Source organism: Miniopterus natalensis, chromosome 13, assembly GCF_054644295.1.
Source record: "Miniopterus natalensis isolate mMinNat1 chromosome 13, mMinNat1.hap1, whole genome shotgun sequence".
NCBI lineage: Eukaryota > Metazoa > Chordata > Mammalia > Chiroptera > Miniopteridae > Miniopterus > Miniopterus natalensis.
The window spans coordinates 42,076,771-42,102,146 of NC_142093.1; the positions used below are offsets into that span (position 1 = coordinate 42,076,771).

General features: G+C 49.5%; 1 protein-coding gene across 1 annotated transcript in view; it reads left to right on the forward strand.

Moving 5' to 3' along the window:
* The window catches only part of HK2 (hexokinase 2), a 58,446-nt gene that overhangs the window by 29,591 nt on the left and 3,479 nt on the right, over positions 1-25,376 (forward strand). Inside the window, exons 3-17 of the mRNA XM_016202543.2 lie at positions 2,917-3,065; positions 8,050-8,169; positions 8,775-8,870; positions 9,659-9,758; positions 10,076-10,259; positions 12,873-13,028; positions 14,317-14,550; positions 15,529-15,833; positions 17,551-17,699; positions 17,951-18,070; positions 21,277-21,372; positions 21,828-21,927; positions 22,025-22,208; positions 23,499-23,654; positions 24,657-24,890. Coding sequence (XP_016058029.2) covers positions 2,917-3,065; positions 8,050-8,169; positions 8,775-8,870; positions 9,659-9,758; positions 10,076-10,259; positions 12,873-13,028; positions 14,317-14,550; positions 15,529-15,833; positions 17,551-17,699; positions 17,951-18,070; positions 21,277-21,372; positions 21,828-21,927; positions 22,025-22,208; positions 23,499-23,654; positions 24,657-24,890 — 2,383 coding nt within the window. The remainder of the gene's footprint in view (positions 1-2,916; positions 3,066-8,049; positions 8,170-8,774; positions 8,871-9,658; positions 9,759-10,075; positions 10,260-12,872; positions 13,029-14,316; positions 14,551-15,528; positions 15,834-17,550; positions 17,700-17,950; positions 18,071-21,276; positions 21,373-21,827; positions 21,928-22,024; positions 22,209-23,498; positions 23,655-24,656; positions 24,891-25,376) is intronic.

A 25,376-nucleotide genomic window follows, 5' to 3' on the forward strand; every position in this document is an offset into this window, starting at 1 on the left:
ATTGAGCGACACCTGCCAGGGCAGCCTGTACCTTCTTAAGAAACCTGCTACAGGCATGTGCTCCTCCCCCAGAGGCTTTCTCCTCCCCATCCAGTGTGACTGTCCCAGGCCCGTAGATGCTATCCTCCGTGCCCGATCACACGCTCGCTGTCTGCTCTGGGCTTCTGGAATGTCCCAGAAGGGTCTCAGTGGAGATAGGACTGGAGCCAAGAGTAGGAATAGGAGTAGGTAGGGGTGGGAGGGATCGAGAAAAACTAGGAGGGGAGCTACATAGTCACACAAGGAATAATAACGGTGACAGTTATTGATGACTTACCACGTACCCATATATTCACATACAACATGTTCTGCATTTCATGGAAGCTTCACGACCCTCAGGGGAAGTCAGCTTTATGAGCCCCATTCTACAGGTAAGGGGACAGTGGCCAGAGAGGCCACACAGGTAGCGAAGCAGCTGAGCTGGAATTCGAAACGAAGCCTGCCCTCCCTCCCCACCCCTTCCCAACTCTGAGGCCCAGCTCTTGGGACTGTTCCATGCGAGGTTTGGAGGTGGGCACTAGGAGAGGGATCTGTTCACGGTCCCGAGGAGTCACCTGAAGATTTAACCCCAGGAATCACAGTGCTGGGCCTCCCTCCGAGACTGGACGTTGGAAAGAATATAGTCCCTGGCTATGCGAGCTGTGCTCCTGTGTGTGTGTGGAGGAGGGAGGCAGAGGAACGTCTGCAGAGAAAGCAGAGATGACATTCCGTCCTGGGAACGGAACTACCAGCAGTACTTTATGATTTGTGGTTTCCCTTCAGTCCATTAGAAAACACTGCCGTAAAACTGCCATCCTGGATGGAGCTGCGCCCCTCCAGTGAGCTGAGCTGGGCCGGCCTGGCATCAGGCCCGGCCTCAGCCGCCTCAGGCCCCCTTGGCTGCGGACCCAGGGGCCGCGCGGGCCCCCGCTGCGGTGCTGGAGCAGGCAGTTCGCCGCCGATTTCCCTTCTGATCCCTCATGATAACTTCCACGGCGCGTTTCCTACTGTCTGGCCGAGGCCACACTGCCCGAGGAGGCTCCGACCTGGAGTGCCTGGAAACGTCGCCCACGGCCACTTGGGGAGCAGAGTCCCCCCAGGTGCGGCCGAGGTTGTGCCAGCCGTCTAACAACTGTAGCTAGTATAGCAGGGAGGGGGCCTCCAGATGCCAGGGAGGGGACAGAAACTTTGTGCCCCTGTGGAGAAATGCGGAAGTCACTGGAGCAGATTCCAGCGGCTTTCTCTAGGCAGGTCTTTTCGTCTTCCCCCTGCAATGCTGATTTTGCTTTTCAGTCTGAGAGGCAGCCTGGAAGGCTCAAGCGTGGGCGTTGGGCAGCATTTGCCAGGAGCCTGGATGGAAAGTTTCTTTTACTTATTGTGTCCTAAGTTCTTGGCACTGTGCTGGGTGTCTGAGGCACATTTTCTAGTTTTCCCCCTGATGCCAACCGCACAATGAATGACGTTGCCATTTTAGAAATGAGGCAGCTGAGGTTCAGAGGCTCAGGAAGTTGTCATGGCCAAAAAGTGGCCAGAGTTCTGCCATAGGAACGTGGGCTCCAGTTCTGATATTCTGTGTGTATCCAACCACCAGACCACAGTTGTGTAGGGGTGAGTCCCCGCAGAAACTTGGGTGGATCTTGCCCCCCGAGAGTTGCCCCTCTGGGCTGTAGGGGATGTGAGGAGTGCCCTCAGGGAGCCGGGCACACGTAGCTTTTTTTCAGGGCCTGAGAATGAGCTGCTGAGGGGACCTGGGCATGGGAAAAATGGTTCATTTAGTCGGAGCATTTCCCTGGCCCTCTAACCCCTTCCACTGGACTTCAGTGGCAGTTTCCTATGGAGAAAAGGGCTGTGTTGACAAACATGCCAATCAGTGAATCCCCAAGGAGGTAACCCTGTATCTTCGAGAAGGTGTGCAGCAGGGCAGTGGAAGACTGGTGGAGCCGTCACAGGTTGAGGAAGCTGCCGAGGGGGTGAGCCCAGCTCCCTCCCCAGCCCTGGCTCTGGCCTCTGCACCTCTTCAGCACTCTCATTCTGTGCTATACAGTGGACCCTGTACCTGCAGCCAGCTGGATTGCCTTCTAGATTCAAGATGTTTTCTGTGTGTACTGCTTGTTTCCCGGGGGAAAGGGACTTTGCCTTCCTGGTGACACCTGAAGATCTTGATCCACTTGTGCCTGTAGAGATTCCCTCTCCCCCTTCGCCCCAGCTCTGTGGCTGGTCTGAGTGGAACAGCCGACTGGCCTGACTTTGTCTAACTTAATTGTGGGTCAGCATTCTCTCACATGTGAATAAGCCTGGAATTTTTTTGAGGGGCACCTGCTTAGCTTATTTGCTAGCTCCCTTAATTTATAGGCATTGGACCCCAGTCCACTCTGTCATGTGACCCTCTCAAACATTGCTATCACTATATGTGAACATTAAAAGTAAATTTTGTACAGGGATCACAAGTTGGCAGGAGGCCCAGGGGCCCCCAGACCTGCAGCCACATGCTGGGTGTCCTGGGGCATGAACAGAACAGAGGTATGGACTCCTAGCGTAGCGCTGGATGGGCCCCATGAGCTCGATGGGGACTTGGCTGGGAGCCCATGGGAAACAGTCAGCTCTGTGAGGGGGTGGGTGCCCCATCATTGGATGTGAAACTTTCTCATTGTGTATGTGAATTCTAAAAGTAAGATAAAAGTGTTTAGCATTAAGAAAAAGAATCAGGCAGTACATAAATGTGTGTAGAAAAAATTAAAACTCACTGGACACCCCATTACTAGAGACAACCAGTGTTTATGGTCTCATGGGTATTAAGGACTCTGTTTATGGTAGGGCTCATGGGTTTTAAGTCTTGGTCTCTGTGAAGCAGTTTGATCTTGACTTTTCCAAACTAATAGTGGCCCTTCCTGTCTGCAGAACATGGAGAGTTCTTGGCTCTGGACCTTGGAGGGACCAACTTTCGTGTGCTTCGGGTGAGAGTCACGGACAATGGGCTCCAGAAGGTCGAGATGGAGAACCAGATCTACGCCATCCCTGAGGACATCATGCGAGGCAGCGGCACTCAGGTCTGAACCTTCTCTCAGTGGTCCCAGGAGCTCTGGGCCCCCAGGAGCAGACACTGCTCTTACTCTGTGGCCTGGAGGGAGGAGACCCTGGCTGAGCTTGGATTCCTTGACCTCTCTCTGCATGGTGATCCCCCTCCATGCCTGAAAGTGGAGTGGGAGGACCTCTATCAGGAGAGATACATGGGCCAGAGAGCAGGGAGCCATGTGAATGAGGCCTGAGGATCTGGATGTGTTGTAGCAACAGGTGTTTTGACTTGCCCTCTCTTTTGAGATCTCCTTGCACATGCTGATTATTGAGGAAAGCCTGTTGTCAGAACACTGGGCCCATTCTCCTGAACATATAGGGATGGGAGGCTGTTGAGAAAACACCAAAATCCAGCTTTGGGGTGTCTGTCCTGCCTGGCATCGCAGTGGGCAGCGTGTGCTTCCACATTGGCCCCAAATCATGCTTAGTTATCTTCATACTTTGGTGGCTTCTAGAGCCATGTTTTGTATTCAGAATCTACACAACAAAAGAAGTGGATGGAGAAGAAATGTGAAATCCAAGTAAGGGTCTTCTCAGTAATAGAAAAAAAACGAGCAAGGATGGGATTGCCATTGAAGTAGTTTCCAAACATGTACTGAGCAACCTACTATTCACTGGGCACTGATCCTTGTTGACAATCAAAGTCCAGCTCCTTCCACTCCAGGGCCTGAAGCTCAGGACTACCCCCCCCAGAAAGCAGTAATGTTGTGTTAAGGGGATGAGTAACCATCAGGAGGAGGAGCTGATACATGATGACCTATTGTGTGTCAGGCTGAGCAAAAGCACATTCATGGATCTTTTCATTCTAGCCTCAGATGAGCCCTATGAGGCTGGGTACTCCTGTTATCTCTGCTCTAAAGATGTGGGATTGGGCTTTGAAAAATTAAGTGGCTTGGCCTTAGATCACAGAAGTGGGAGGGGCCAGAGGCCAGACACAAAGCCAGATCCACATGAGTAGAGCCCATGTTTGCACAACCCTGGGGGGCTCCGTCCACTTTGTAGGCTACCTGATGTGGTCCACATGAGTGGTGCTCCCTGGAATTGGGCAATGTGGTTGTCCTGGGTCCCAGCTACCTGCTTCTGCTTCCAGAGTAAGAGGTACAGTCCAAAGGGGCTGGTGCTCCTGCAGATTTGAGATCCTGTGGGGCAGGCCCTTTGGGGGCTCTCTCTCTCAAGAGTTCCCCCAGGAGAGCCCTCTGACAGAGGGGGCACTCATTGCCACCACATCAGAAGTATCAGGCTGGTTGGTGGGTGACAGCCACAGTCTAGCCATCATTCTCTGCCCTTGAGTGTCCAGGGAAACTTTCACCTGCTGTACAAAATTCTTCCTTGGAATGTCCTTCCTGCTCCTTCTGCAGCTGCTCCCAGTCTGTGGATGGGAGTCACTGAAGACATTCCTGGACATGGGCATAGCAGGGATCATTCTCAGCTTAAGTGCTGGCTGTTCTTGTTGTATTTTATGCCAGCACCGACTCAATAAAAGAGTGAATGGAGGCCATAAAATCCAGGTCTGAGAAGAGGTGGAGCCTTCCCACTCCTGGTGCTGTTTTCCCCACACTGGCCACCTCCTGGGAAGGGAATTGTGGGCCATGAATAGAACATGTGGGGGAGATATTTTTAGACCCTTAATATGTCCTTGGGGCAACCTGAGGGTAAGCCTGTTTTCCTTGTTTTAATGTTGGGATCGGAGAAGGGGGGCTGAGCCCCTGGGACTGTGGGCATTTTAGCTCTCCTGAGGTTGTCACTAGCTCCAGTATACATTAACAAAATGTTTTAGTCCAAATTAAAAAACACACCTGAGATTCACCTGGAAAAAACTATGAAACTATTGTGATATTAGAAAGGTTTTGAATAAACGGAAAAAAAATGCTACATAAAAATGGAACATAAAGAAAACAAGAAGAAAATATAGGTGTTTATTTCACCTTAAGGAAGGGAAATAATAATACAGTACATGTCTAAAAGCAGCAGATAACAACATGGTAAAAAGACTGGAAGGAACTTCATAGTGGTGGATACTGGTGCCCTCTCCCCTCTATTTTAGGTATCAATCTTTTAACTGGAGGAAAACAAATGGATTTAAAAAATAAAATGTAGTCAAAACCGAGAGGAAATCACCAACCCCAAAACTTGCAAACGTCTTTGAAGATCTGTGAGCCTGGGCAGAGAAGGTCCCTGGATAAAACCTGCCTCCTGGCGCATGAATTTCCAACTGAGAGCAGTGAATCACAAATCGTAATAGCAGCCACTTTAGATTTTTTACAGTTTATCTTATGGGAAGGGAAGCGAGCAGATTCGCAGGCCAATGAGGAAAAGGAAACCTTTCTAACTTCATAAAATGATGCCCTTTGAGCCTTTTTATGGCAGGAAGGTGTTAGCTCTCTCTTCCAGCATCTTATCTTTAGATCATCAGCTAACAGAAAAGGAGATAGTCTTCTAATTAAAGAAGCAGATGATCTCCTCTTCCCCACTTTTAAAGAGGTGTAGGCTCTTCTAACTCAGCACAGTCCAATAGAATTTTCGAAACTGGAACCACGCTTCATCGGCTTGTGTAATATGGTAGCCGTGAGCCTCTGTGACACTGAGCGCTTGAAATGCGGCTAGTGTGACTGAGAAAGTGAATTTTTATTTTTTGAGATTCTAATTCATTGAAATCGCCACAGATGGTTAGTGGCTCCTGTACCGGGCAGCACGCTGTTTAATGCCTCTTCACTGCCTCTCGTTTCGTTCTGCCTCCCCTCGTTGGCAGGGCAATTGGAAAGGGAGCAGTGAGCAGGGCTGGGCCAGGGGAAACAATTAATTGTTTGACCTCTTCTAAAACTCCCCCTCCCCTGCCTCTGATGATTGGCCTTCTCTCTTTGCACAGCTTCTATAACTTCCTTTTTTTTTTGGAATAAAGACTATTTGTATTAAAGATCATTTTGACTAGATTACCGGGAGGTACTGGGAATGTGCTTACCATATCATAAATTTTGTCTCTGATTGACTTTCTAACAAAAGAACAAAGCTTTCTGAATAGCTATCTAGAAACCCTATTTACATGTTAAAATACTTGACTCTGCTCAAGGGATTTACTACTTGTGCGTAGGTGAACTTCTTAGCGAGCGAGTGGGCTCTGTCTTTGCTCTCGAGAGTGTTTTGGTTTAGAGATTGAGTTTCAGAACCAGCATATCAGACAGAGGGACAGGATCCATGCAGGAAGTTCAGTTAGAGCTGGCTACCTTCTACATGGGGGTGGCCTTGTCTTCCTGTATTCCTCCCACTGAGATGTCCTAGATATCTGGGGAGCCAGTAGGCCTCTAAGCCTGGCCTGTCACCCTCCAAACTCTCAGTTCCTTTGCAAATGCAAATAGTTTTGGTGGTTTGGTGCAGTGGTTCTCTAACCACTGCTTCAGGATCAGCTGGTGGGCCCTAAACCCATAGTTTCTGACTCAGCAAGTTTGGGTGTGGGCCCTAGAATTTGCATTGGTGGTGGTGGTGGTGGTGGTGGTGGTGGTGGTGGTGGTGGTGGTGGTGGTGGTGGTGGTAGTGGTAGTGGTATTGCTGGTTCAGGACCACACTTTAAGAATCTCCCTTGCTTCTACTTAGAGAGAAAAATAGCCATTTCCTTGGTCATTAGATTTTGCCATCTGGTCAACCTGGCCCTTGGAATCTGCTCAATGTCTTTGGCCTCTGCTTACTCTTTTTTTTGGTTTTGTTTTGTTTTTTTTGTTTTTTTAATTTTATTATTGTTTAAAATGTTACAGATGTGCCTTTTTCTTCCCAATGACCCGTTCCACCCCGTTCCTTCCCCCTCCCCAGTCCCTCTCCCCACCACTGTCCATGTCCTTGGGTTGTGTATATATGCACATAAATTCTTTGGTTACTCTCTCCCCCTCTGCCCACCTGCCCTCCTCCATCCCTCTGACATTCATCAGTCTCATCTATGCTTCCATGTCATTGAATCTATTCTGTTCATCAGCTTATTAAGTTTCTGCTTACTCTTTGTACCAGAATGCCCTGGCCTCAGCCTCTAAGCATCTGGGGGAGTCACCAACTTCTTTTTGAGGATGCTGAGTGGACAAGACGGAAGCCATGGGGCTATGGGCTTTGGGACTGTGAACGCCTGGGCAATTGTGAATGTAGGGTTTTCTTAGGTTTAGGATTTTCTCTAGGTGCTGTGAGTCTTGCTTAGCATAGTCATGGTTGTGAGGCTGCCCATCCACAAAATCCAATTTGCTGTTCAGTGCTTTTCATGGACTCACTGGGTGTTCCATTTTGAATTTAGAAAGCAAAGATAAGTTCTATGAATTGCTCCCAAGAAATTAGTTTTCTAGAATGGACAAAAAATATAAAAGTTACTTTTTTTGGTTAAGTCCCTTCTTAGAATGCCAATAGAGAATGAACCACCCATTCCCCCAGTCAGAGGAGACAGGGATGGTAAAATGCTTCTTGGCACTGAGATGGGCTGCCCTTTATGGTAAGACATGCAGCCGTGCATCAGATGTCAAGGAGGGTTCTGGCAAGGCCACCAAAGGATGTTCCGTTCCTAGGGCATGCAGTGACCTTCTGATCAGCTCTGGCTGTGATTTCCCCTGCCTCATGGGATTATTGTGATAGTGGTATAGATAAATGGTTTAAGTGGAAGACAGTTCTTAATAAGTAGTATTTAATAGGTTACTATAGAAACATATTATAGAAAAACATAATATAAAACGTCTTGTATTGTACCAGAAATAGAGTGAGTACATTCTCTAGAAGGAGTAAGCCCTTATAGGTATTGACTAGTTTAGTCCTTTAGGTAACTGTGCGGTTGGGTCAGTTAGCATCCCCACGTTATGGACTGAGCAAATGAAGACTTCACCGGGGATGCGTACCCTGCATGCTTTCAGCTAGTTCCTTTCGGAACCCAAAGTTTGTGCCCTTAGTCCCTGTGCTTTCTGCCTCCCTGCTCATCTGTCCTGCACTCTGTGCCCTCAGCTGTTTGACCACATTGCCGAATGCCTGGCTAACTTCATGGATAAGCTACAGATCAAAGACAAGAAGCTCCCCTTGGGCTTTACCTTCTCGTTCCCCTGCATCCAGACGAAACTAGACGAGGTAAGATGAGCTCTTCATCGTTGCTCCGTTCTTTGGGCTGGGAGGGTGAGGAAGGCCTCTGAGCCACCTGCTTCTTTGGTGGCCCTGGCGGGTGTGTGGACAGGGTTTGAACACTGAGAGAGTGCTTCTGGGTGAGGGTGTGTCGGCGCAGGGAGATGGTGAAGAAGAATCTTTGTCCCCTGCTGTCAAAGGACAGTGTACAAGCCACACACATTGTACATCACCTGCTTCCCTTTTAGGGAAACAGGAGTGAGAAATTAGTCAGGAACTCCTTTGATCTAAAGTGTTGGATAAAGATCTTTGGAAGAAAGATGCCTGAGGAGTTACGATGAGAGGTTACAAGTATCTTATTTTGGCAGTTCTATATCCTACCCCTTTTCACTTTTTAGGGCAGTTGATCAATGAAGAAATTGCTCATTTAATTTCTTTTCTGAGTCTTTGATGGGGCTCGGACTCCTTCCTAGACTAGCTAGGAAGCAGCATACACATCCAAGCATGGCTTCAGTTTAGTTAGCCCCATGGCAGAGGGCTCCACTAATGGCTGTTTGAGGAGTGTGGTCTGGGTTTTGTGAGGAATTAATGTTCAATCCTTGGTCTTTTTCCAGAGTTTCCTGGTCTCATGGACAAAGGGGTTCAAGTCCAGTGGTGTGGAAGGCAAAGACGTGGTTGCTCTGATCCGGAAGGCCATCCAGAGGAGAGGGGTGAGTGGGGGTGGCAGGGATGGAGAGGCAGGAGCTCGGGGTCTGGAGGCTCTTTTAGGTCCACTCTGAAGGCTTTCCCAGTCCGTCCTCAGCACAGCATGAGGACCTTTTGTGGACCTTAGGTGAGGTTTTCTTTTCTTCTTCCCTGCTATGTTTACTCAAGAATAAATTTTTAATTTTTTCCAGTTTTATTGAAATCTAATTGACATACAGCTGTTTCAGTTTAAGATGTACCACATAACGATTTGACACACATAATCGTAAAGTAATTACCACAGCAAGAATCTTATAAATGATCAGATACCTTTGGGGTTGCAGATTATCATGATGGGTAAATAATCTTAGTCTTAACCTGAAGAAAACTTGAATATCATTTTCAAGTAAGAAAGTTGGGATAATGTTGACATTAGGGTGGAATGGGGCAGAGAGACACAAGATAAAGGTCACAGAAGGATAAGACTTTTTGGAAGGAAGAGGGAGAGAGATAAAGAAAAGAAAACAGGAGATGACAATGATGACAAGATGGGCTATTCTTAGTGCGTGATGGCTTTTAACTAGAGTGCAGAGCTGGTTGGGAAGCCCTCCATGATGAAGGCAGGGTGGGGAGTGAGATGCAGCTGGTAGACTGGACCTGGACCAGATTTCCAGCTATAACCTTCTTGGGTTTTGAGTAGGGTCAGGAGGCACCCCTGTTACTCTTGAGTTGTGTGTCTTACTACTCTCTTCATCTACACATCTGTGACCTTTCTGTGATGGTGAAGGTCAGATCTCTCCTTTTATCCCTGCAGGACTTTGATATTGATGTTGTGGCTGTGGTGAATGACACAGTTGGGACCATGATGACCTGCGGTTATGATGACCAGAACTGCGAGATTGGTCTCATTGTGGGTGAGTGAGCACTGGGTTTGAGGGCTGGTGTTGGCCAGTGGAGGGGGGTGTGGGCTGCAAAGGGAGGAGGGGTCCAAGGCCTGGATGTTCTTTTGTACTTCGTATTGCAAGATAATGGTATGGTCACTTTGGAGGTCTGAGACAGTGCTTGTGGCGTTGGGGGTGTTAGCAGAGTGGACCGTGTCGGGATGCCCCAGGGTCTTCTCTGAGGAATCCCAGCCACCCTGGGCAGAGTCAGGATGGTAGTGCAAGAGGGAGATGGGTGCTGGGGAGAGGACAGTGTGGGCGGGCACTGAGCGGTCTCTCGTTTCGTCCAGGCACGGGCAGCAATGCCTGCTACATGGAAGAGATGCGCCACATTGACACGGTGGAGGGAGACGAGGGGCGGATGTGCATCAACATGGAGTGGGGGGCCTTCGGGGATGACGGTGTGCTCGATGACATCCGCACTGAGTTTGACCGGGAGATCGACATGGGCTCCCTGAACCCCGGGAAGCAACTGTGAGCGGAGGGCTTAGGGAGTGGGCTCAGGAGTTGAGTGGGGGGCTGGCTAAGGCTGGGGTGGGGGTTCTCATTTTTGCTTTACCATCTTCTATCCCCCAAAGTTTTCCAAGACACCCACTGGTTATAGGAATTTGTGCTCATTATATATATCGTGACTGTAAATTTCTGAGAGGGCTCTAAAAATGATAAAGCAGGCAGATATACACCAAGTAATAATTAAGTTTGTCCTTTAGAACAGTATTTTAGAAAGTCATATTCCGAGTCTAAGTGTGTGACCCTACTCTTTCTTTCCACCTTCAATTTGTAAGTTGCCCTTAGAAACAGTTTGTGAGCCACATAGGAAAGTGCTGAGATGGCCAAGATCTGGGTCTGCGAAAGCTCCTTTGGTAGCCCCTCCCCCTGTCACTGCCCAGATGACGATGAGGCTGTGAGAGATGGCTTCTAGTGACTGGCTGAGGCTCTGACTTAGAGCTCCAGTAGAGAGTAGCTTGTGAGCTAGGCTGGACCTCATGGAGTTCCAGGGCCTCCCACCCCAGCAGTACCCAGACCCAAGGCCTTCTTGGCCACCTTCCCTGGACCTGTGGCCCAGCTGGGGCCCTGGGATGAACTAGAGGAAGGGTTCCAACATTTGGACCCTGAATATTAACTCTCCAGCCTGGCCAGAGTTGGTATTCAGTTACTTTTGACTCTTACAAAACATTATTTCCCTCTCACAAACATTTACCAAATGTCCCTTAAAGATCTTAAAATAGAGATTGCTGCAAGCTTTGAAGGCAGTTACAAAATATTTTCAGCAGTTCAGGCCCTCTCTGGTCTGGTTGCTGGGACTGTGGCTTGAAGGTTTGTAGTGCTGATCTCTGCTTGGAGAGGAAAATCCAACCCTGTAAACCAACTCAGAGGTGGGGGCCGTTTTCTTTACAGGGAGAGTCCTTGCTTCCTCAAGGATGCATGGTTTGTTTAAGTCACAAGCATTCTCACATGTTGAAACAAGAGTCCATTCACTTGTCACTTTCATAGGAACGTACTGGCTATGTGTGCCATGGCTGGTGAGGAATTTATGGACTGAAAAGTCACTCATTCATTGCCTGCCTCCATCAGTGAGACAGCCCACGTCATTCCAAGGAGCCCTGTGCCCTTTGAAGTGTCAGAAGACAGAATTGCCAGCCGGGCCTTGGCAACCCACCCCTGGCTTAGCCTTAGGCAAACCAAATCAAAGGCCAGGAGGACATATACCAGTGTCAGCGGTGGTAGCCCCAAAGTCATGTTGGGGCTTGAGTAGGAACGTTGTTTTACTCTATATGTCTCTAAATAAATAATTTTCCAAATGTTTTTAAAAACTGGAACAAAAACTTTAAAAAACCTCCCACACTTCAGAGCCCCACTGGAGTCCCTCCTACCTCCCACAGGACCACCTATTTCAGAGAAGCCGCTGCAGCAGACACTCAGTTCCTTGCTGGTCTGCCTGCCACGCAGTTGGCTGTGTTGGCGCTTAAGCATTTCGAATGCACCCTCTGCTCAAGCAGTTTAGCCAGCTCTTTACTTAGCTCCAGTTCTGCCATACTTGACCTTGGGTCTTGAGGAAGTCATTTCCTGAGGGCCCGACTTCCCCTCTGGTAGTCAGCACCACGAGACATCCGAGTCCCTTTCCGAGTCCCTCCCCCAGCCCTGCTGCGGGCCTCCTTGATGAAGCCTGGCCTAGTTAGTGCCCACAGGTCGGCCCTGGGGGCCTCCTCTCCCTAGAACCCAGATTCTGTCTGAGATATCAAGAAAGGGCCTTCTTTGCCAAAAAGAATTAATTGTAAAGGCTTGGTTTCTCTGTCACAAAATTTGAGCCATAAAGACAGTCTTCTAAAGGAAACAGTACCATCTAGTGTTGAAGAAACAAATCACCCGACTGCCCTCTCAGCCTCCCCCTCCCAGCCTGGTGGTTCTTAAACACGCCTTTATCTTATCAACTGTCTGCTCAGAAACCTCCAGCATATCTCCCTCCCCTATTCCTGAGAAACTCTGTGGCACTTTGAGCTCTTTCTCAACTGCCCAACCTGCCCTTCTAATCTTGCCCCATCACCCCTCCTCCCCTACCACCTCTGGTGGATTTCACACTTTTCTTAGGAATGCAAGGTAATGAGTCACTGGGCTTGCAACCTCCCCACCCCCCAATTTAATCAGATTTACCTTCTTTTTCTCTTATAAATAAATATTAAGGTTCATTTCAACATTACGTTTTATTTTCAAAAATCACTTCCTTGCTAGAGAAAAAAATTTTAAAACTCGCTACCTTATACGTAACTTACCATACTTAGGATTCAGACTATTCCAGAATGTCCCAGACTCCTTGGATGTTTTATTTGCCTGCTAATGGCCCATCCTCTCCACAGTTCCAGGCCCACCTGCCTGCAGAGACAGCCCCAGCGCCCCAGCGCCTCCAGCCCAGCCCTGTCACTTCATACAGCTCATTCCCAGGCGGTGCCACACACGTTAATGCTTCACTGTGCATCGGCCTCTAACATTTGTTGAAGCTCTACATGTGTGATGTTGCGGTCACAGGGAAGCTGTGAGTTCACAGGCAGCAGGGCCTTTATGTGTTTTCCGGTCCGTATCTTCCTGCAGATTTGAGAAGATGATCAGTGGGATGTACATGGGGGAACTGGTGAGGCTTATCCTGGTGAAGATGGCGAAGGAGGACCTGCTCTTCAGGGGGAAGCTCAGCCCCGGACTCCTCGCCAAGGGCCGCTTTGAGACCAAAGATATTTCAGATATTGAAGGGTAAGCTTTGGGCCCCTCTCTGTTTACTGAAGAGTGGGTAGGTAGCTGGGGATGAGGTAGGGGCACTGGCCCTTGACCCCTCAAATGTGGACAGCATGGGCCGTGGTGGGCCTGTGGCTGGGGGTCACTTACCAGGTAGCCCCCCATCCTTGTTCGTTAAGTGGGCTGATTCCCAAAGTGATTCATGGTGCTGCTGGGACTGAGTGGCCTCCACACTCAGGGGTATCACACTTGCATTCCTGTTTGGCATGCGGTGAAGGGTGGGGAGCTTGGCTTAATACTGGAGGCTCCCTGAGGGTTTCTTAATGATCCATTTGCATCTATTTCCTTTCCCTTCTTTGAAGCTCTGACATGTCATTCTCTATTGGTGACTTTTAAAAAGGACTCCCTTCTGATCCCTGCTTCATAACAGAGAAACAGGTCCTTGGGCAGCTGGAGATATACCCATTTAGTTCCAATAGGTAGAGCTGCGGACTGCATTTTCATGGAGCAGTAGGGGTGGGAGTGAGGGTGGCCTAATTTTTGTTTTCCAGTTAACAATATCCAGAGTTGGGCTTTGTTTCTGTTCTTGAGACTCCCACTTGTGGCTTGAGGAGGCCCTGTTGTTTCAGGGACCAGATGGTGCAGAGGAGGTGATTTGGGTGTAAAGGGAGCAGTGAAACAGTTCAAGTGACTTGAAATGGAAACTCTTGAAGGAACTGGGCCTACTTGTTAAACCCCGAGGGGATGGAAGTCCTCAAATCTGTGAGGCAGTTAGTTCCCCTAAGAAGAGTGCTACTCTTGCAGCACCAGCCCTTCATCACCGTCTTTAGCATGAGTCAAAGCAGTGTCCCCTCCGTTGTGAACGCAGTCGATTCTGACTGCTTTATAGAAAGTAGGGTGGGCTCCACAGCTGGGACCACACGTCAGAGGTGGTGGGTAGCAGGGACACAAGCAAACGCACACCCACACACACACACAGCTTGGTGTATAAAGCCCTGAGAGCAGGGCCTTGTCCTTGTGTAGCATGTGCATAAGAAATGTTAGTTTTTCTTGCCAGGTTGGGAAAGAGAGGCACCTGTGGTACTGAGGTGTGTGTGTCCATCTGTCTGTCTGCTGGCAGAGGAGCCTCAGTTGTGTTCCCCCTCCTTGTTCAGGCCCCATCCAGGGGCAGAGCAGTGACGTGGGGGCCTGCCCTCACTGGGAGATGGCGTGGGCTGAAGCTGAGGGGTTTCCTCGGCAGCCTGACACCCCTCTGCCACTGGCCATAGGGGATTAGACACGTGCCCACACACTGTCTGTTTCCCAGGGAGAAGGATGGCATCCGGAAGGCCCGCGAGGTCCTGGTGCGGCTGGGCATCGACCCGACACAGGAGGACTGCGCGGCCACTCACCGGATCTGCCAGATCGTGTCCACGCGCTCAGCCAACCTGTGCGCGGCCACCCTGGCGGCCGTGCTGCGGCGCATCAAGGAGAACAAGGGAGAGGAGCGCCTGCGCTCCACCATCGGGGTGGACGGCTCCGTCTACAAGAAACACCCTCTGTGAGTCAGTGTTTGGGGCTCACGATGATGGGGCTCCCTGACCCCTTGGGGGGCCCTGACAAGCTTGAGAGAGACCCCATGGCTCCAGGGGCCACCTCTGTCCTGCATCCTGGGGTGGTGGACATGAGCAGTGAGCTGAGGGGCTTTATGGAATAAAAGTTCCCAGCTGGGCAAGTGGAGCCGGGAGGGTGTCCCTGGTGTGGGTGGAGGTGATTTCTGAAGGCTGGGCCTTCACTGACTGAATTGGTTGATGCTGAAGCTCTCAGCTCTACCATTCATTCCCCGGCCTCCTAGCCCAGTGCTTCAAGCACTTTAAAGTGCACATGAATCACCTGCGGGTCTTGCTAAGAGGCTGGTTCTGATTCAGAAGTTCTGGGTTCAGCCCAGTGATGCTGCGGGCCCACAGACTGCACTTGGGAGTGGCCAGTTCCTGGAGACCATGGCTCAAAGCAGCACCACCCAAGAATGTCTTGCTGAAAATACCTATTCAGACACCTTTGGGATCTTTGGCAGATTCCAGAGAGAGGCCAAAGTCCAGAAGAGCATTTAAACTTTTTCTGATTTGGGTGTTTCCCAGGAAGCATCTAATGAAATGAGTGATGAAACAAGAATAGTAGTTGGTGTCAGAATCACCCGATTCCATTGGGCTGCTCCAGCAAAGAGGCTGCTATATGGGGCAGAGGAGTTGTGGCCTATGGGAGGAAGGGGTCTATGTGACTATCTGTAGGGCATAGTGGCTTCCTAAAAGGGTCCTTTCAGCAGGTGTTGGACCCAGCCAGGGTGGACACAGTTGAATATCTGAGTTTTTGTACAGCCACCCCTAACTTGGGAAAGGTGGGGAGGGGATTTTGGAGGCAGCATCTGCTTCTGCTGGTCCCCCTTGGCATTTGTGCTGAGGTGTTGAGCCAACACTCCAACTATTAGCCCCATTGGCCCTAGCTGTGGTCACCCACCTCTCACCCATCTCCATGACTGCAGTTTCGCGAAGCATCTTCACAAGACTGTGCGGCGCCTGGTGCCTGACTGCGACGTCCGCTTCCTCCGCTCTGAGGATGGCAGTGGCAAGGGGGCAGCCATGGTGACAGCAGTGGCCTACCGGCTGGCTTACCAACACCGAGCCCGCCAGAAGACCTTGGAGTCTCTGACACTGAGCCGGAAGCAGCTGCTGGAAGTCAAGGAGAGGATGAAGCTAGAAATGGAGCGAGGTCTGCGCAAGGAGACTCACGCCATCGCCCCTGTCAAGATGCTGCCCACTTATGTGTGCGCCACCCCCGACGGCACAGGTACTTAGGCTGCCACCCAGCTCACCTCGGTGGGCCTTTGTCCCGGTGTCGACACCCTGGGAGAACGCCTCAGCCTTGGCATTGGCTGTTTGGACCAGAACATATTTCTCCATCTGTAGTACAAATGCTTCCCAACTTGGGTTCCATCCCAATAAGTCCATCATGAGTCGAAAATGCATTTAATACACCTAACCTACTGAATGTCACAGCCTTGCCTGGCCTGCCTTAAATGTGCTCAGAACACTTACAGTAGCCTCCAGTTGGGCAAAGCATCTGACACATGAATACACTGTAGGGTACTGGGTGTTTGCATGGCTCACTAGGAGCTATGGGCTGGTGACTGCATGGCTCCCTAGGAGCTGTGGCTCCCCACTTCTGCCCAATGTTACAAGAGTATTAGACCACATATCACCGGAAAAGATAAAAATTCGAAGTATGGATCCTACGAAATGCAAATTGCTTTCACACCATTGTAAAGTCAAAAAATAACCGTTGGGGCAAACCATCCTAAATTGGGGCAAACCATCCTAAGTTGGGGACCGTCTGCACTAGGAAATTCTAATGGTCAGTAAGCTCGATCAAGGCTTTCTCTGCTAAAATTTTAACAGTGATAATATAGTAAATACTGAATGCTGACCGTGTCAAGCATTTCTCTAAGCATTTAACACATATCAGCTCATTTAGTCTTTGCCTTTTAACATAGATTAGTTGTTAATTTTGTTTATTAACAAACTATTATGGTTGGCACAGAACTAAGGCACAGAGAAATAACCTGCCCAGTTCACACAGCTGGAAAACAGCAGAACTGGGACTCAAACCCAGGCATTTTGGTTCCAGGGTCAGCTCTTAGAAGCCCTAGATCAGGGATTGGCACACTAAAGCCCACAGACTAAATCTGGCCCACCATCTATTTTTGTAAATAAAGTTTTATTAGTGCACAGCCTTGCCCGTTTGTCTATATTGTTTATGACTGCTTTGCATTACCAGTGTGGTTGCAGCAGAGACTGGCTTACAGGGCCTAAATCTGCCCAGTCCTTCTCAGAAAAATATTGCTAACCCCTAGTCTATGTCTTACAACTAAAGAGATGACAGTGTTTTCCCAATTCATAGAAAATGTTCACTGAGCAGGCCAGGGGAGCACAATCGGTACACGTTCCAGAGGCAGAGACTGGGAGCTGGTCCCTGCTCTACCCTCTTCTGGCTGTGTGGCCCTGGGCAAGTGACTCAGCCAGCGCAGCCAGGTCTCGCTCCCTCGTCAGAGGGGAACACAGTGCCTCCCTCTGTGGGCTGCCTGAGGGTTGCATGAGCACTGTGTGAGGGGGAAAGCACGTGGTGATTGCCCAACAAGGAGGGTGTTTGACTCTGCCATTCCTTCTCTATTCTAGAACCTGACATAAGGTGGCCTTTGATTTAGCAAGAATGGCATATTTTTGAGTGCTCTGTGTCACCCTTCCCCTTGTTGTGACTGCAGAACTTGTTGTGACTTCTGAGGCCCTGCCACTTGAACTCATTTGAGAACCACTAGGGAGCCAGCAGCCTCTGGTTTGGGTATCTTACTTTCTTTACTGTTAGGTGAAGATCACAGTCCGTCAATCCTGAGGTTGTTGAGGGCCCCCTGGGAGAGTTCCCCATTAAGGGAAGGTGCTTTAGACCCTGTCACTCTCTGCTGTGGTCAAGTGATGATGCCCACTCATCATCTCCCTGGTGCATTTTCCAGAGAAAGGTGATTTCCTGGCCTTGGACCTTGGGGGCACCAATTTCCGAGTGCTGCTGGTGCGCGTGCGGAATGGGAAGCGGCGCGGAGTGGAGATGCACAACAAGATCTACACCATCCCGCAGGAGGTCATGCACGGCACAGGCGACGAGGTGAGGCGGGGCGACACCTCTGGGAGGGCCCCTCAGGGGACACCCACACCTTACCTGGGAGGACAGCGCTTCCTCTGCCCACCATGGTTCTGGGGTGGGCTAGGTGGGCCAGGACCCAGGGCTGGTCCTACTCAGGATTACACCTGACCTTGCATTTCTCTGGGTGGAGGCTTCACTCGTGGTCGAGCCTTGCTGGGGGAAGGCTGCCCTGGCCAAGGCCCTCTCCCTTAGAGCCCACCTTGTCCCTGCAGCTCTTTGACCATATCGTCCAGTGCATCGCCGACTTCCTCGAGTACATGGGCATGAAGGGCGTGTCCCTGCCCCTGGGCTTCACCTTCTCCTTCCCCTGCCAGCAGAACAGCCTGGACGAGGTAACAGGGCCTTCCTGGAGGGCTCTCCTGTGGGCTTTATTGATTCCGTACCAGCCAGAGTTTGGAGCAGGTGACAAAGTTGAGCTTAGAGGAGGAAAGGATGGGCATGAGCGACCAGTTGTGAGGAGGGGCCTGTTGGTGGGAATTAGTAAGTCAGAGGTGTTGGAGGTTAGTGGGTTAGCTCGGCTATAACAAACAATCTTTGGGATGACGATGATGATGCTAATCAAAATATTAACAACTGACATTTTTGAAGCACTTTTTGCTGGATACTATGCCAGGCTTTCTATACGCATTACTTCATTTAACCCTCACAGCAACATATAAGGTAGGTGTTGTAGACCCATTTTGCAGAAAGGAAAATAAGGTCTATAGAGATGCCAAATACTGAAACCTGCCATTTCTTAGGTTGCAAAACCTAGACTAGGTTAGACAGCTTGGGAACGGCCAAGCCACAATTTTGAATTCTGGTTTCCTGACACCTAAGCCCATGCTCTCAATTAAGCTCAGCTGCTCCTGAGGCCCTTGTTTTGTGCTCAAGACATTTCCACTCATCTCCAGTCATTTGGATGCCCTTGCTCTTCCCTAGTCTCACCTTTGTTTTTCAATCCCTTCGGTGAATGAAGCAAGTGGGGAAGACTAGTGCACCCAGATATTCTGGACATATGTTGAGAAGTGTCAGAGAGCTGAGTAGGTGGTGCTTGCACTTGATCTGGGTCGACACTTGGTATATTAGATGTCAAAATACTGTCATTTAAGCAGTTCTTCCTCTGTGTCTTTGTCGTTGCAAAGCATGGTACAGGTGGGTAGTATGCTATGGGTGGAGTTGCCAGGGCACAAGAGGCATAGTTCTTACTCTAGGTGCTTACACATAACTAGACTGATAAAGCAAGCTCAGAAAAGCCAGAGCTGCTGTTTGGAATATGGCACCAATGGGGTGTGAAAGCCCCAAGGACATGCGGTGTGATGTATTCTGACCACATACGTGGAGGGCATGAGGAATCCTTGGATTATCTGAGTCAGAAGAATGGGTTGATAGGGGAGAAAGGCAAGCAGGCTTGCCATGTGGAGAAAGGCATGTAGATGAAACAGTCACAGGTTCAGTGAGCTTGATCAGTGGTGAGGAAAGGACACATTTTCCACGGGGTCCCTGGAGCAGCCACCCTCATGTTGCTCAGCTGAGTTTTGTAAATATCTCCTACTCTTCCCCTCTGACTTAAATTCACTGTATGCACTAAGGCAGTTAAGGTTTGGGGATGTTCTGCATTGAAAACCCTTCCTAACTCAGTATTTCCCAACATCTGTTAACATTTGTCTAGTGTTAACTACTCCAGTGTTGCTTTTAGCTTTTCCAGTTTCTTTGTCTCAACACATTGTCTTCAGTATCACTGGGTTTTCAGAGCCTTCACATTTGCATTAATTTGGCAAAGGGAATTACCAAACATGTGGATAAATACTTATGTGCTATTTGATGAAACATTGCTTATTATAACAAAGACAGCAGAAACAAACCTAATTGTTCAATAGTCAGGAAATAGTTAATGAATTATGAGCCATTCACTGCCTCATATCAGTGACTAGTTTTTTGGAAGAAATTTCAATGATATGGGAAAAAACTGGCGGTAAGACAAAAAAAATTTTTTTAAGAAATGTTTTATCTCTGTACTATACAAACTTATAAAAATATGATTAATAGGAAGATAAAAACATAACACTCCAGTGTATATACTTCCATACTTCTCCTACTAAAGAATTTTAAAACAGATATTGTCTTATATGCCAACATGTTACATTAATTTTTACATTTGTCTAGTGGTCCCAAGACATGTTAACTGTTTTTGCCTGAACTGCAAGATTCCAGGCCTATATGTTCTAATTTTCTACAAGGACCATATGTTCAGTCTAGAATTGTAAAAATTTAGAGTCAGTAAAGCAGAAGCCAGTCTCTGCTCTGGTGAGATCACCCTACTGATGGGAAAACCAGCAGGTGCTGAGGCCTGGAGGCCTCAAACTGCCCCGACTAGCTGGTGGCCTTGGGAAAGTCTTCCCAGGTGTTGGGGCCTCTGCTTGTCTTAGTTCCACCTGAAATAATGTTATTTGAACATTTTATAAACCTGAAAGTGGCCAAAATACAAAATTTAATCCAAGATGTAAAGCTAGTTTGTAGACAGGAAAGCTGGGTGGAGAAAAGCACACAGGTGTTTGGATGTAGGTGTGTAAACCAGTGCGCTGATGCTGCACTTTGTTTTTCTGAATCTCCCAGGATCAGAACACAGTGGCACGTGCAGAGTGACTAGTGATACCAAACTCCTGGGCCATGAAATGCCAGCCTGGTGGGCATGAACAACTAGGCAAGGCCTGGGAGAACCATGCGGGTGGGTGGATAGTGAGTGCACGGCCCATTTATAGATTCTGGCATCTTGGGAAGGGGGCCTGCATATCCTTCACATTTGTTTCCTTATGGACTTGAGCAGCAAAGAGGGAACCAGGGAACAAAACCCTCTCTTTTTTGAACACTTCTCTCACGTTCAAAGCCATCATGTTATCTGCTCTGGGAGGGCCTCATGACATGGCACAGGACCACAGTAAAGATGAGAGGGCTATGGGGGAACCCAAGGAGCTCCGAGTGCTGCCCTCAATGGGGTGGTGGTGAAGCTTCAATGTCACCCCAACCATGGGACGGGCACTTGTTCACTGCATGCTGGAGTTTGAAAATTAAGAGGCACACACTGACCCCTCTGATGTAAATGTAGGGTGGGGACAGGGAAAACTGCCTTTCCCAGTGAAGGAAACAAGCATGTAGAACCTAGTTCCCTGGCAGGCACAGTTGTGTGGTGCTTGTGGCCCACCCACTGGATCTGGTGGCTCTGGGGGGTGAGCCCTGCTCTTCTTCTCCAAGCTGCAGGCCTTGGGCAAGTTACTGCAGAGCCGCAGTTACCTGTAAAATGGGCATGGTAATAATAAACATTTCCCAAGGTTGCTGTGAGGATTGAATGCTGTAACGCGTGAGATGTGCTTAGCCTACTACCTGGGACGTTGTGGGCACTCAGTAAATCCAAGTAAGGGAACCAGTTTAGAATCGTTGTGGGTGAGATGACTGGTTACTATAGGGAATCTGTATAACCCGTGTGAGGGATTCACCCAGGAGCCCTTCTCTGCTCCCTAACTCTCTGGCACCCTAATCACTACTCCCGTGTGATCTTCAGAGCATCCTCCTCAAGTGGACTAAAGGCTTCAAGGTGTCTGGCTGCGAGGGCGAGGACGTGGTCGGCCTGCTGAAGGAAGCCATCCACCGGCGAGAGGTGGGAGAGACGCTGCGACCTGCCGCGATCCGTGTGTTCAGAGCGTGGGGGAGTGTGGAGTGCGCTGGAATTGGTCAGGGGGAGAATTAACATAGTCCTCAGCAGTGCGTGGGTGTCGCTGTGTATCAAGCCCTGCTCTTGGCACCGGGGACTCAGGAATGACCACAACAGGCTCTTGTACTGTAAACAAGCCCAGGAGCTAATGTCAGTGTTGTAGAGCTATGAAAAAAAATGAGGCTGGGGGAGGGCACAGGGAGTGGGCTGGGGAAGGGGCACTCCAGTAGTATAACCAGGGAAGGTCTCTGAGGAGGTGACATTTGAGCAGAGACCTGCATGAAAAGAAAGAATGAGCCATGCTGGATATGTTTTATATTCATGTAAGTCTCCTTGCACATGTCTGAGGGGAGAATGTTGTGTTTCATTTGTGGCCTGGGGGTCTGCTTTCGCCCTCTCAGGAGTTTGACCTGGATGTGGTCGCCGTGGTGAATGACACAGTCGGGACTATGATGACCTGTGGCTATGAAGACCCTCACTGTGAAGTTGGCCTCATTGTTGGTAAGGACCTAGGTTGTCCTTCCCACATGGGGACACCTGGCCTCAGGTGGGTGGGAGACGATGCTGAGTGAGGCCCTGATGTCTCTGTGATTGGCAGGCACCGGCAGCAATGCCTGCTACATGGAGGAGATGCGGAACGTGGAATTGGTGGATGGGGAAGAGGGGCGGATGTGTGTCAACATGGAGTGGGGAGCCTTTGGGGACAACGGGTGCCTAGATGACTTCCGCACAGAATTTGATGTGGCTGTGGATGAGCTTTCTCTCAACCCCGGCAAACAGAGGTAGGCACCCAACTGCGTGTGGCCTCTGGTATGTGTATCCCAGAACTGGATGGTGACAAGTAATCAGGTCCTCTACAAAGCAAAGCCCACGGCGTTCTTTCTCTTGAGATGTTAATAGAAGGGATTTCCTAGGAAAGGGTTTCTTGTCCAACACATCTGGAAAGTTCTGGGTGAAGTCCTTTCCCCCTGCTGGACTGTGATGCTTTCAAGGCCCAATTGGGAAAACAAATCAAAACACTATATTGCAAGGATTTCATATAGGGAACTGGTCACACAAGTTTTAGAGGGATGAAAAGACAAGGGGGACACTGAGGAATACAGAGTTAGTACATGTAAGAAGCAGCTCCCGCTCCTAGCACTGTGAGGACAGGTGGGAGAGAGAGTGCTGAGACCTAGGTCTGGGATGGTGGGGAAAACAAATAGGAGTTGAACCAGTGATGCTATCAGGGTGAAGAAGCAGAAACATCGCTGGGCGAGGCAGACAGGGACAGGCTGCAGACAGGATCGCCTCCTCCCTCCGTCCAGTGTGTAGTGCCCTCTGTTAACAGGACTGGAGCGGGGGCCAGCCCCAGCGTCACCAAGGCCCTAGTACGGTGTGGGGGAGCCTGAGCTGAAAGGCAGTAGTGTAAGATCCAGCACTCTTCCCACGAGGAGATGTTGTAGTGTTTCCTAACCAGATTAATCAGAGACCAAGACACTGCACACTATGTTTTGCGAAACATCTGTCTAGAGTAGAGGTCACAGGCTGGGGTAAAGCAAGATGGAAGAGTAATGGGGCCTTGGTTGAAACTGGGAACCATGATTTTGTAAGACATGATTTGGGTCCAAAAGAGCCTCAGCCACTGAGTAGTCACATTCAGTTTTGGTGGCCAGGCCAGGGCATCTCCAGCTGGTACCAGTTACTTATGTGATAGTGATTAGGTCTAAGAGAAAGCGTGCTAAATGCCTAGTGAGGTCAAGGATTAAGACTCCTACCCTTCTCCTGGAAGTGCGGTAGTTTTGGGAATGTATTCCTTCTTGAGGAATCGGGAAGAAGCCTTGGAAGGGAAATGAGCCCAGAAGGTGGGGCCAATTCCAGGGAACCCTGTGGGCCTCGGGCACTGTAGCCAGCTTCACCAAACACCAGGAATCCTGCCCAATTGAATCAAGTAGCATTTCCTCTCCCCTCAAGGGGTATCTGCATGCCCTCTGCTTTCAAATGCATCCGGGGTGGCTGAATTGGTCTGTCTGTGTCTCATCACATCCCGCCACCTGTCTACTTAACCTCCGTGGATGTCACCCACGTTGCAGGTTTGAGAAAATGATCAGCGGCATGTACTTGGGCGAGATTGTCCGAAACATCCTCATCGATTTCACCAAGCGTGGGCTGCTCTTCCGTGGTCGCATCTCAGAGCGACTCAAGACGAGGGGAATCTTTGAAACCAAGTTCCTGTCTCAGATTGAGAGGTGAGAATTTAGGTCCTGGAGTAGGGTAGGACCATGTCCTCATGGACAGAGAAGCTGACGAATTTCCACAGCTCAAGCCAGATCTGTGTGGCTTATAGAAAGGCCAGTCTAGCTGCTGACATATTCATATCTATAGTGTATATTTCAAGTATCTTATGGACAGTTGGGGTTTTAAGGGAAAACATATAACATTCCCGTGAAAAAATCACGCCAAGCTGGCATAAGCCCATGCAAAGTAATATTGGGTTTTAGATCAAATATCAAAGTTAGAAAGATATCTGCTCCTAAGATGCAAATCGGAACGCACAGAGGAAGATAACCTATTACAGCACTTACGCTTGGCCGGAGGGTCTTCCTCACTGGAGGTGGCTCAGGCACTGCAGAAGGAGGCTGTGTGGCAGCTCATTAAACGAAAGCCTCCCTCACTGTCTAATGGTGAAAACGTCTGCTCCAAATTAGAACAGTGAATCTCAGAGCCCCTTAAAAATTAATGCTGTGTCGTTACTCTCAGGTGTATAGAAAAGCAGGAACGAACATGAGTGGGACCCAAGGGTGTCTGCACCAGTGAAGAGAAAGGACATGTCCTACATGTCATTTATGTGCGAGAAGATGATTCCAGAGTTCTCAAGTGGTTCCCTTTATATACTAGGGTTTATTTTCTTCCTACAATTTTATTTACATTTGTTTCATAATTAGTGCACGAGTGGATTTCAGACCACCCAGAGTGGGGAAGTAGAAATAGAACAGGGATCTGATGTTGGCCAGCGACGCTTGTCCTGCTGAGAAACAGACATGAGAGAGCTTTGCAACTGCCAACTGCCACATACGAGCCTTATCTTGTCTTTATTATTTCCAAGTGAGTGGGATACCTAGGCAGCGAATTTCCTTTTGCTTTGAGTATCAGCCTTTACACCAGCTCCCGAATGGCCAGGCTCCTAGAGTGGCAGGCCCTGGACCCCCTTGGCATGTGACTGACCACTTGCTGTCTCCCTCCCGTCCCAGCGACTGCCTGGCCCTGCTGCAGGTCCGGGCCATCCTGCGCCACTTGGGGCTCGAGAGCACCTGTGACGACAGCATCATCGTCAAGGAGGTGTGCGCCGTCGTGGCGCGGAGGGCAGCCCAGCTCTGCGGCGCTGGCATGGCCGCCGTGGTGGACAAGATACGAGAAAACCGTGGGCTGGATACTCTGAAAGTGACCGTGGGTGTGGACGGCACCCTCTACAAGCTCCACCCTCAGTGAGCGACCTCTGCATTCCCAGCCCATCTCTCTCCCTCTCTCTCTCTGTTCTTTTCTTGCTTTCTCTTAGAGCAAGTAATCAGGCATTCCAGCGAGGGTCTATAATGTATATATTATAGATTAGATTACTAACCAGAAGCGGGCCTGTTTCCCCACCCAAGCCCCCTGTGAGCCCCTCCCCAGTTGCACTGTTCACTGTTCCCCGCCTGCAGCAAGTGCTAAGGTGGCTCGGTCCCTCGCTTCCTTTCCCCCATGCATGCATCTGTATGTGTCTCCATTGTCACACTTAATTCTGAACCCGCTGTAGGGGAATCGTGGCATCCCTTCTTTTGGGCATGACTTTTCCCACACGGCGTTTATGGTTTGGACGTGCGTCCACGCTGTAGCTCATTCATCTTCAGGGCTGTAGAGTGTACCTTTGTTATGCTACTGTTATTTCTAGGTGTTGGCCATTACAGACAGTGCTCTTACGAACATTCGGGTAA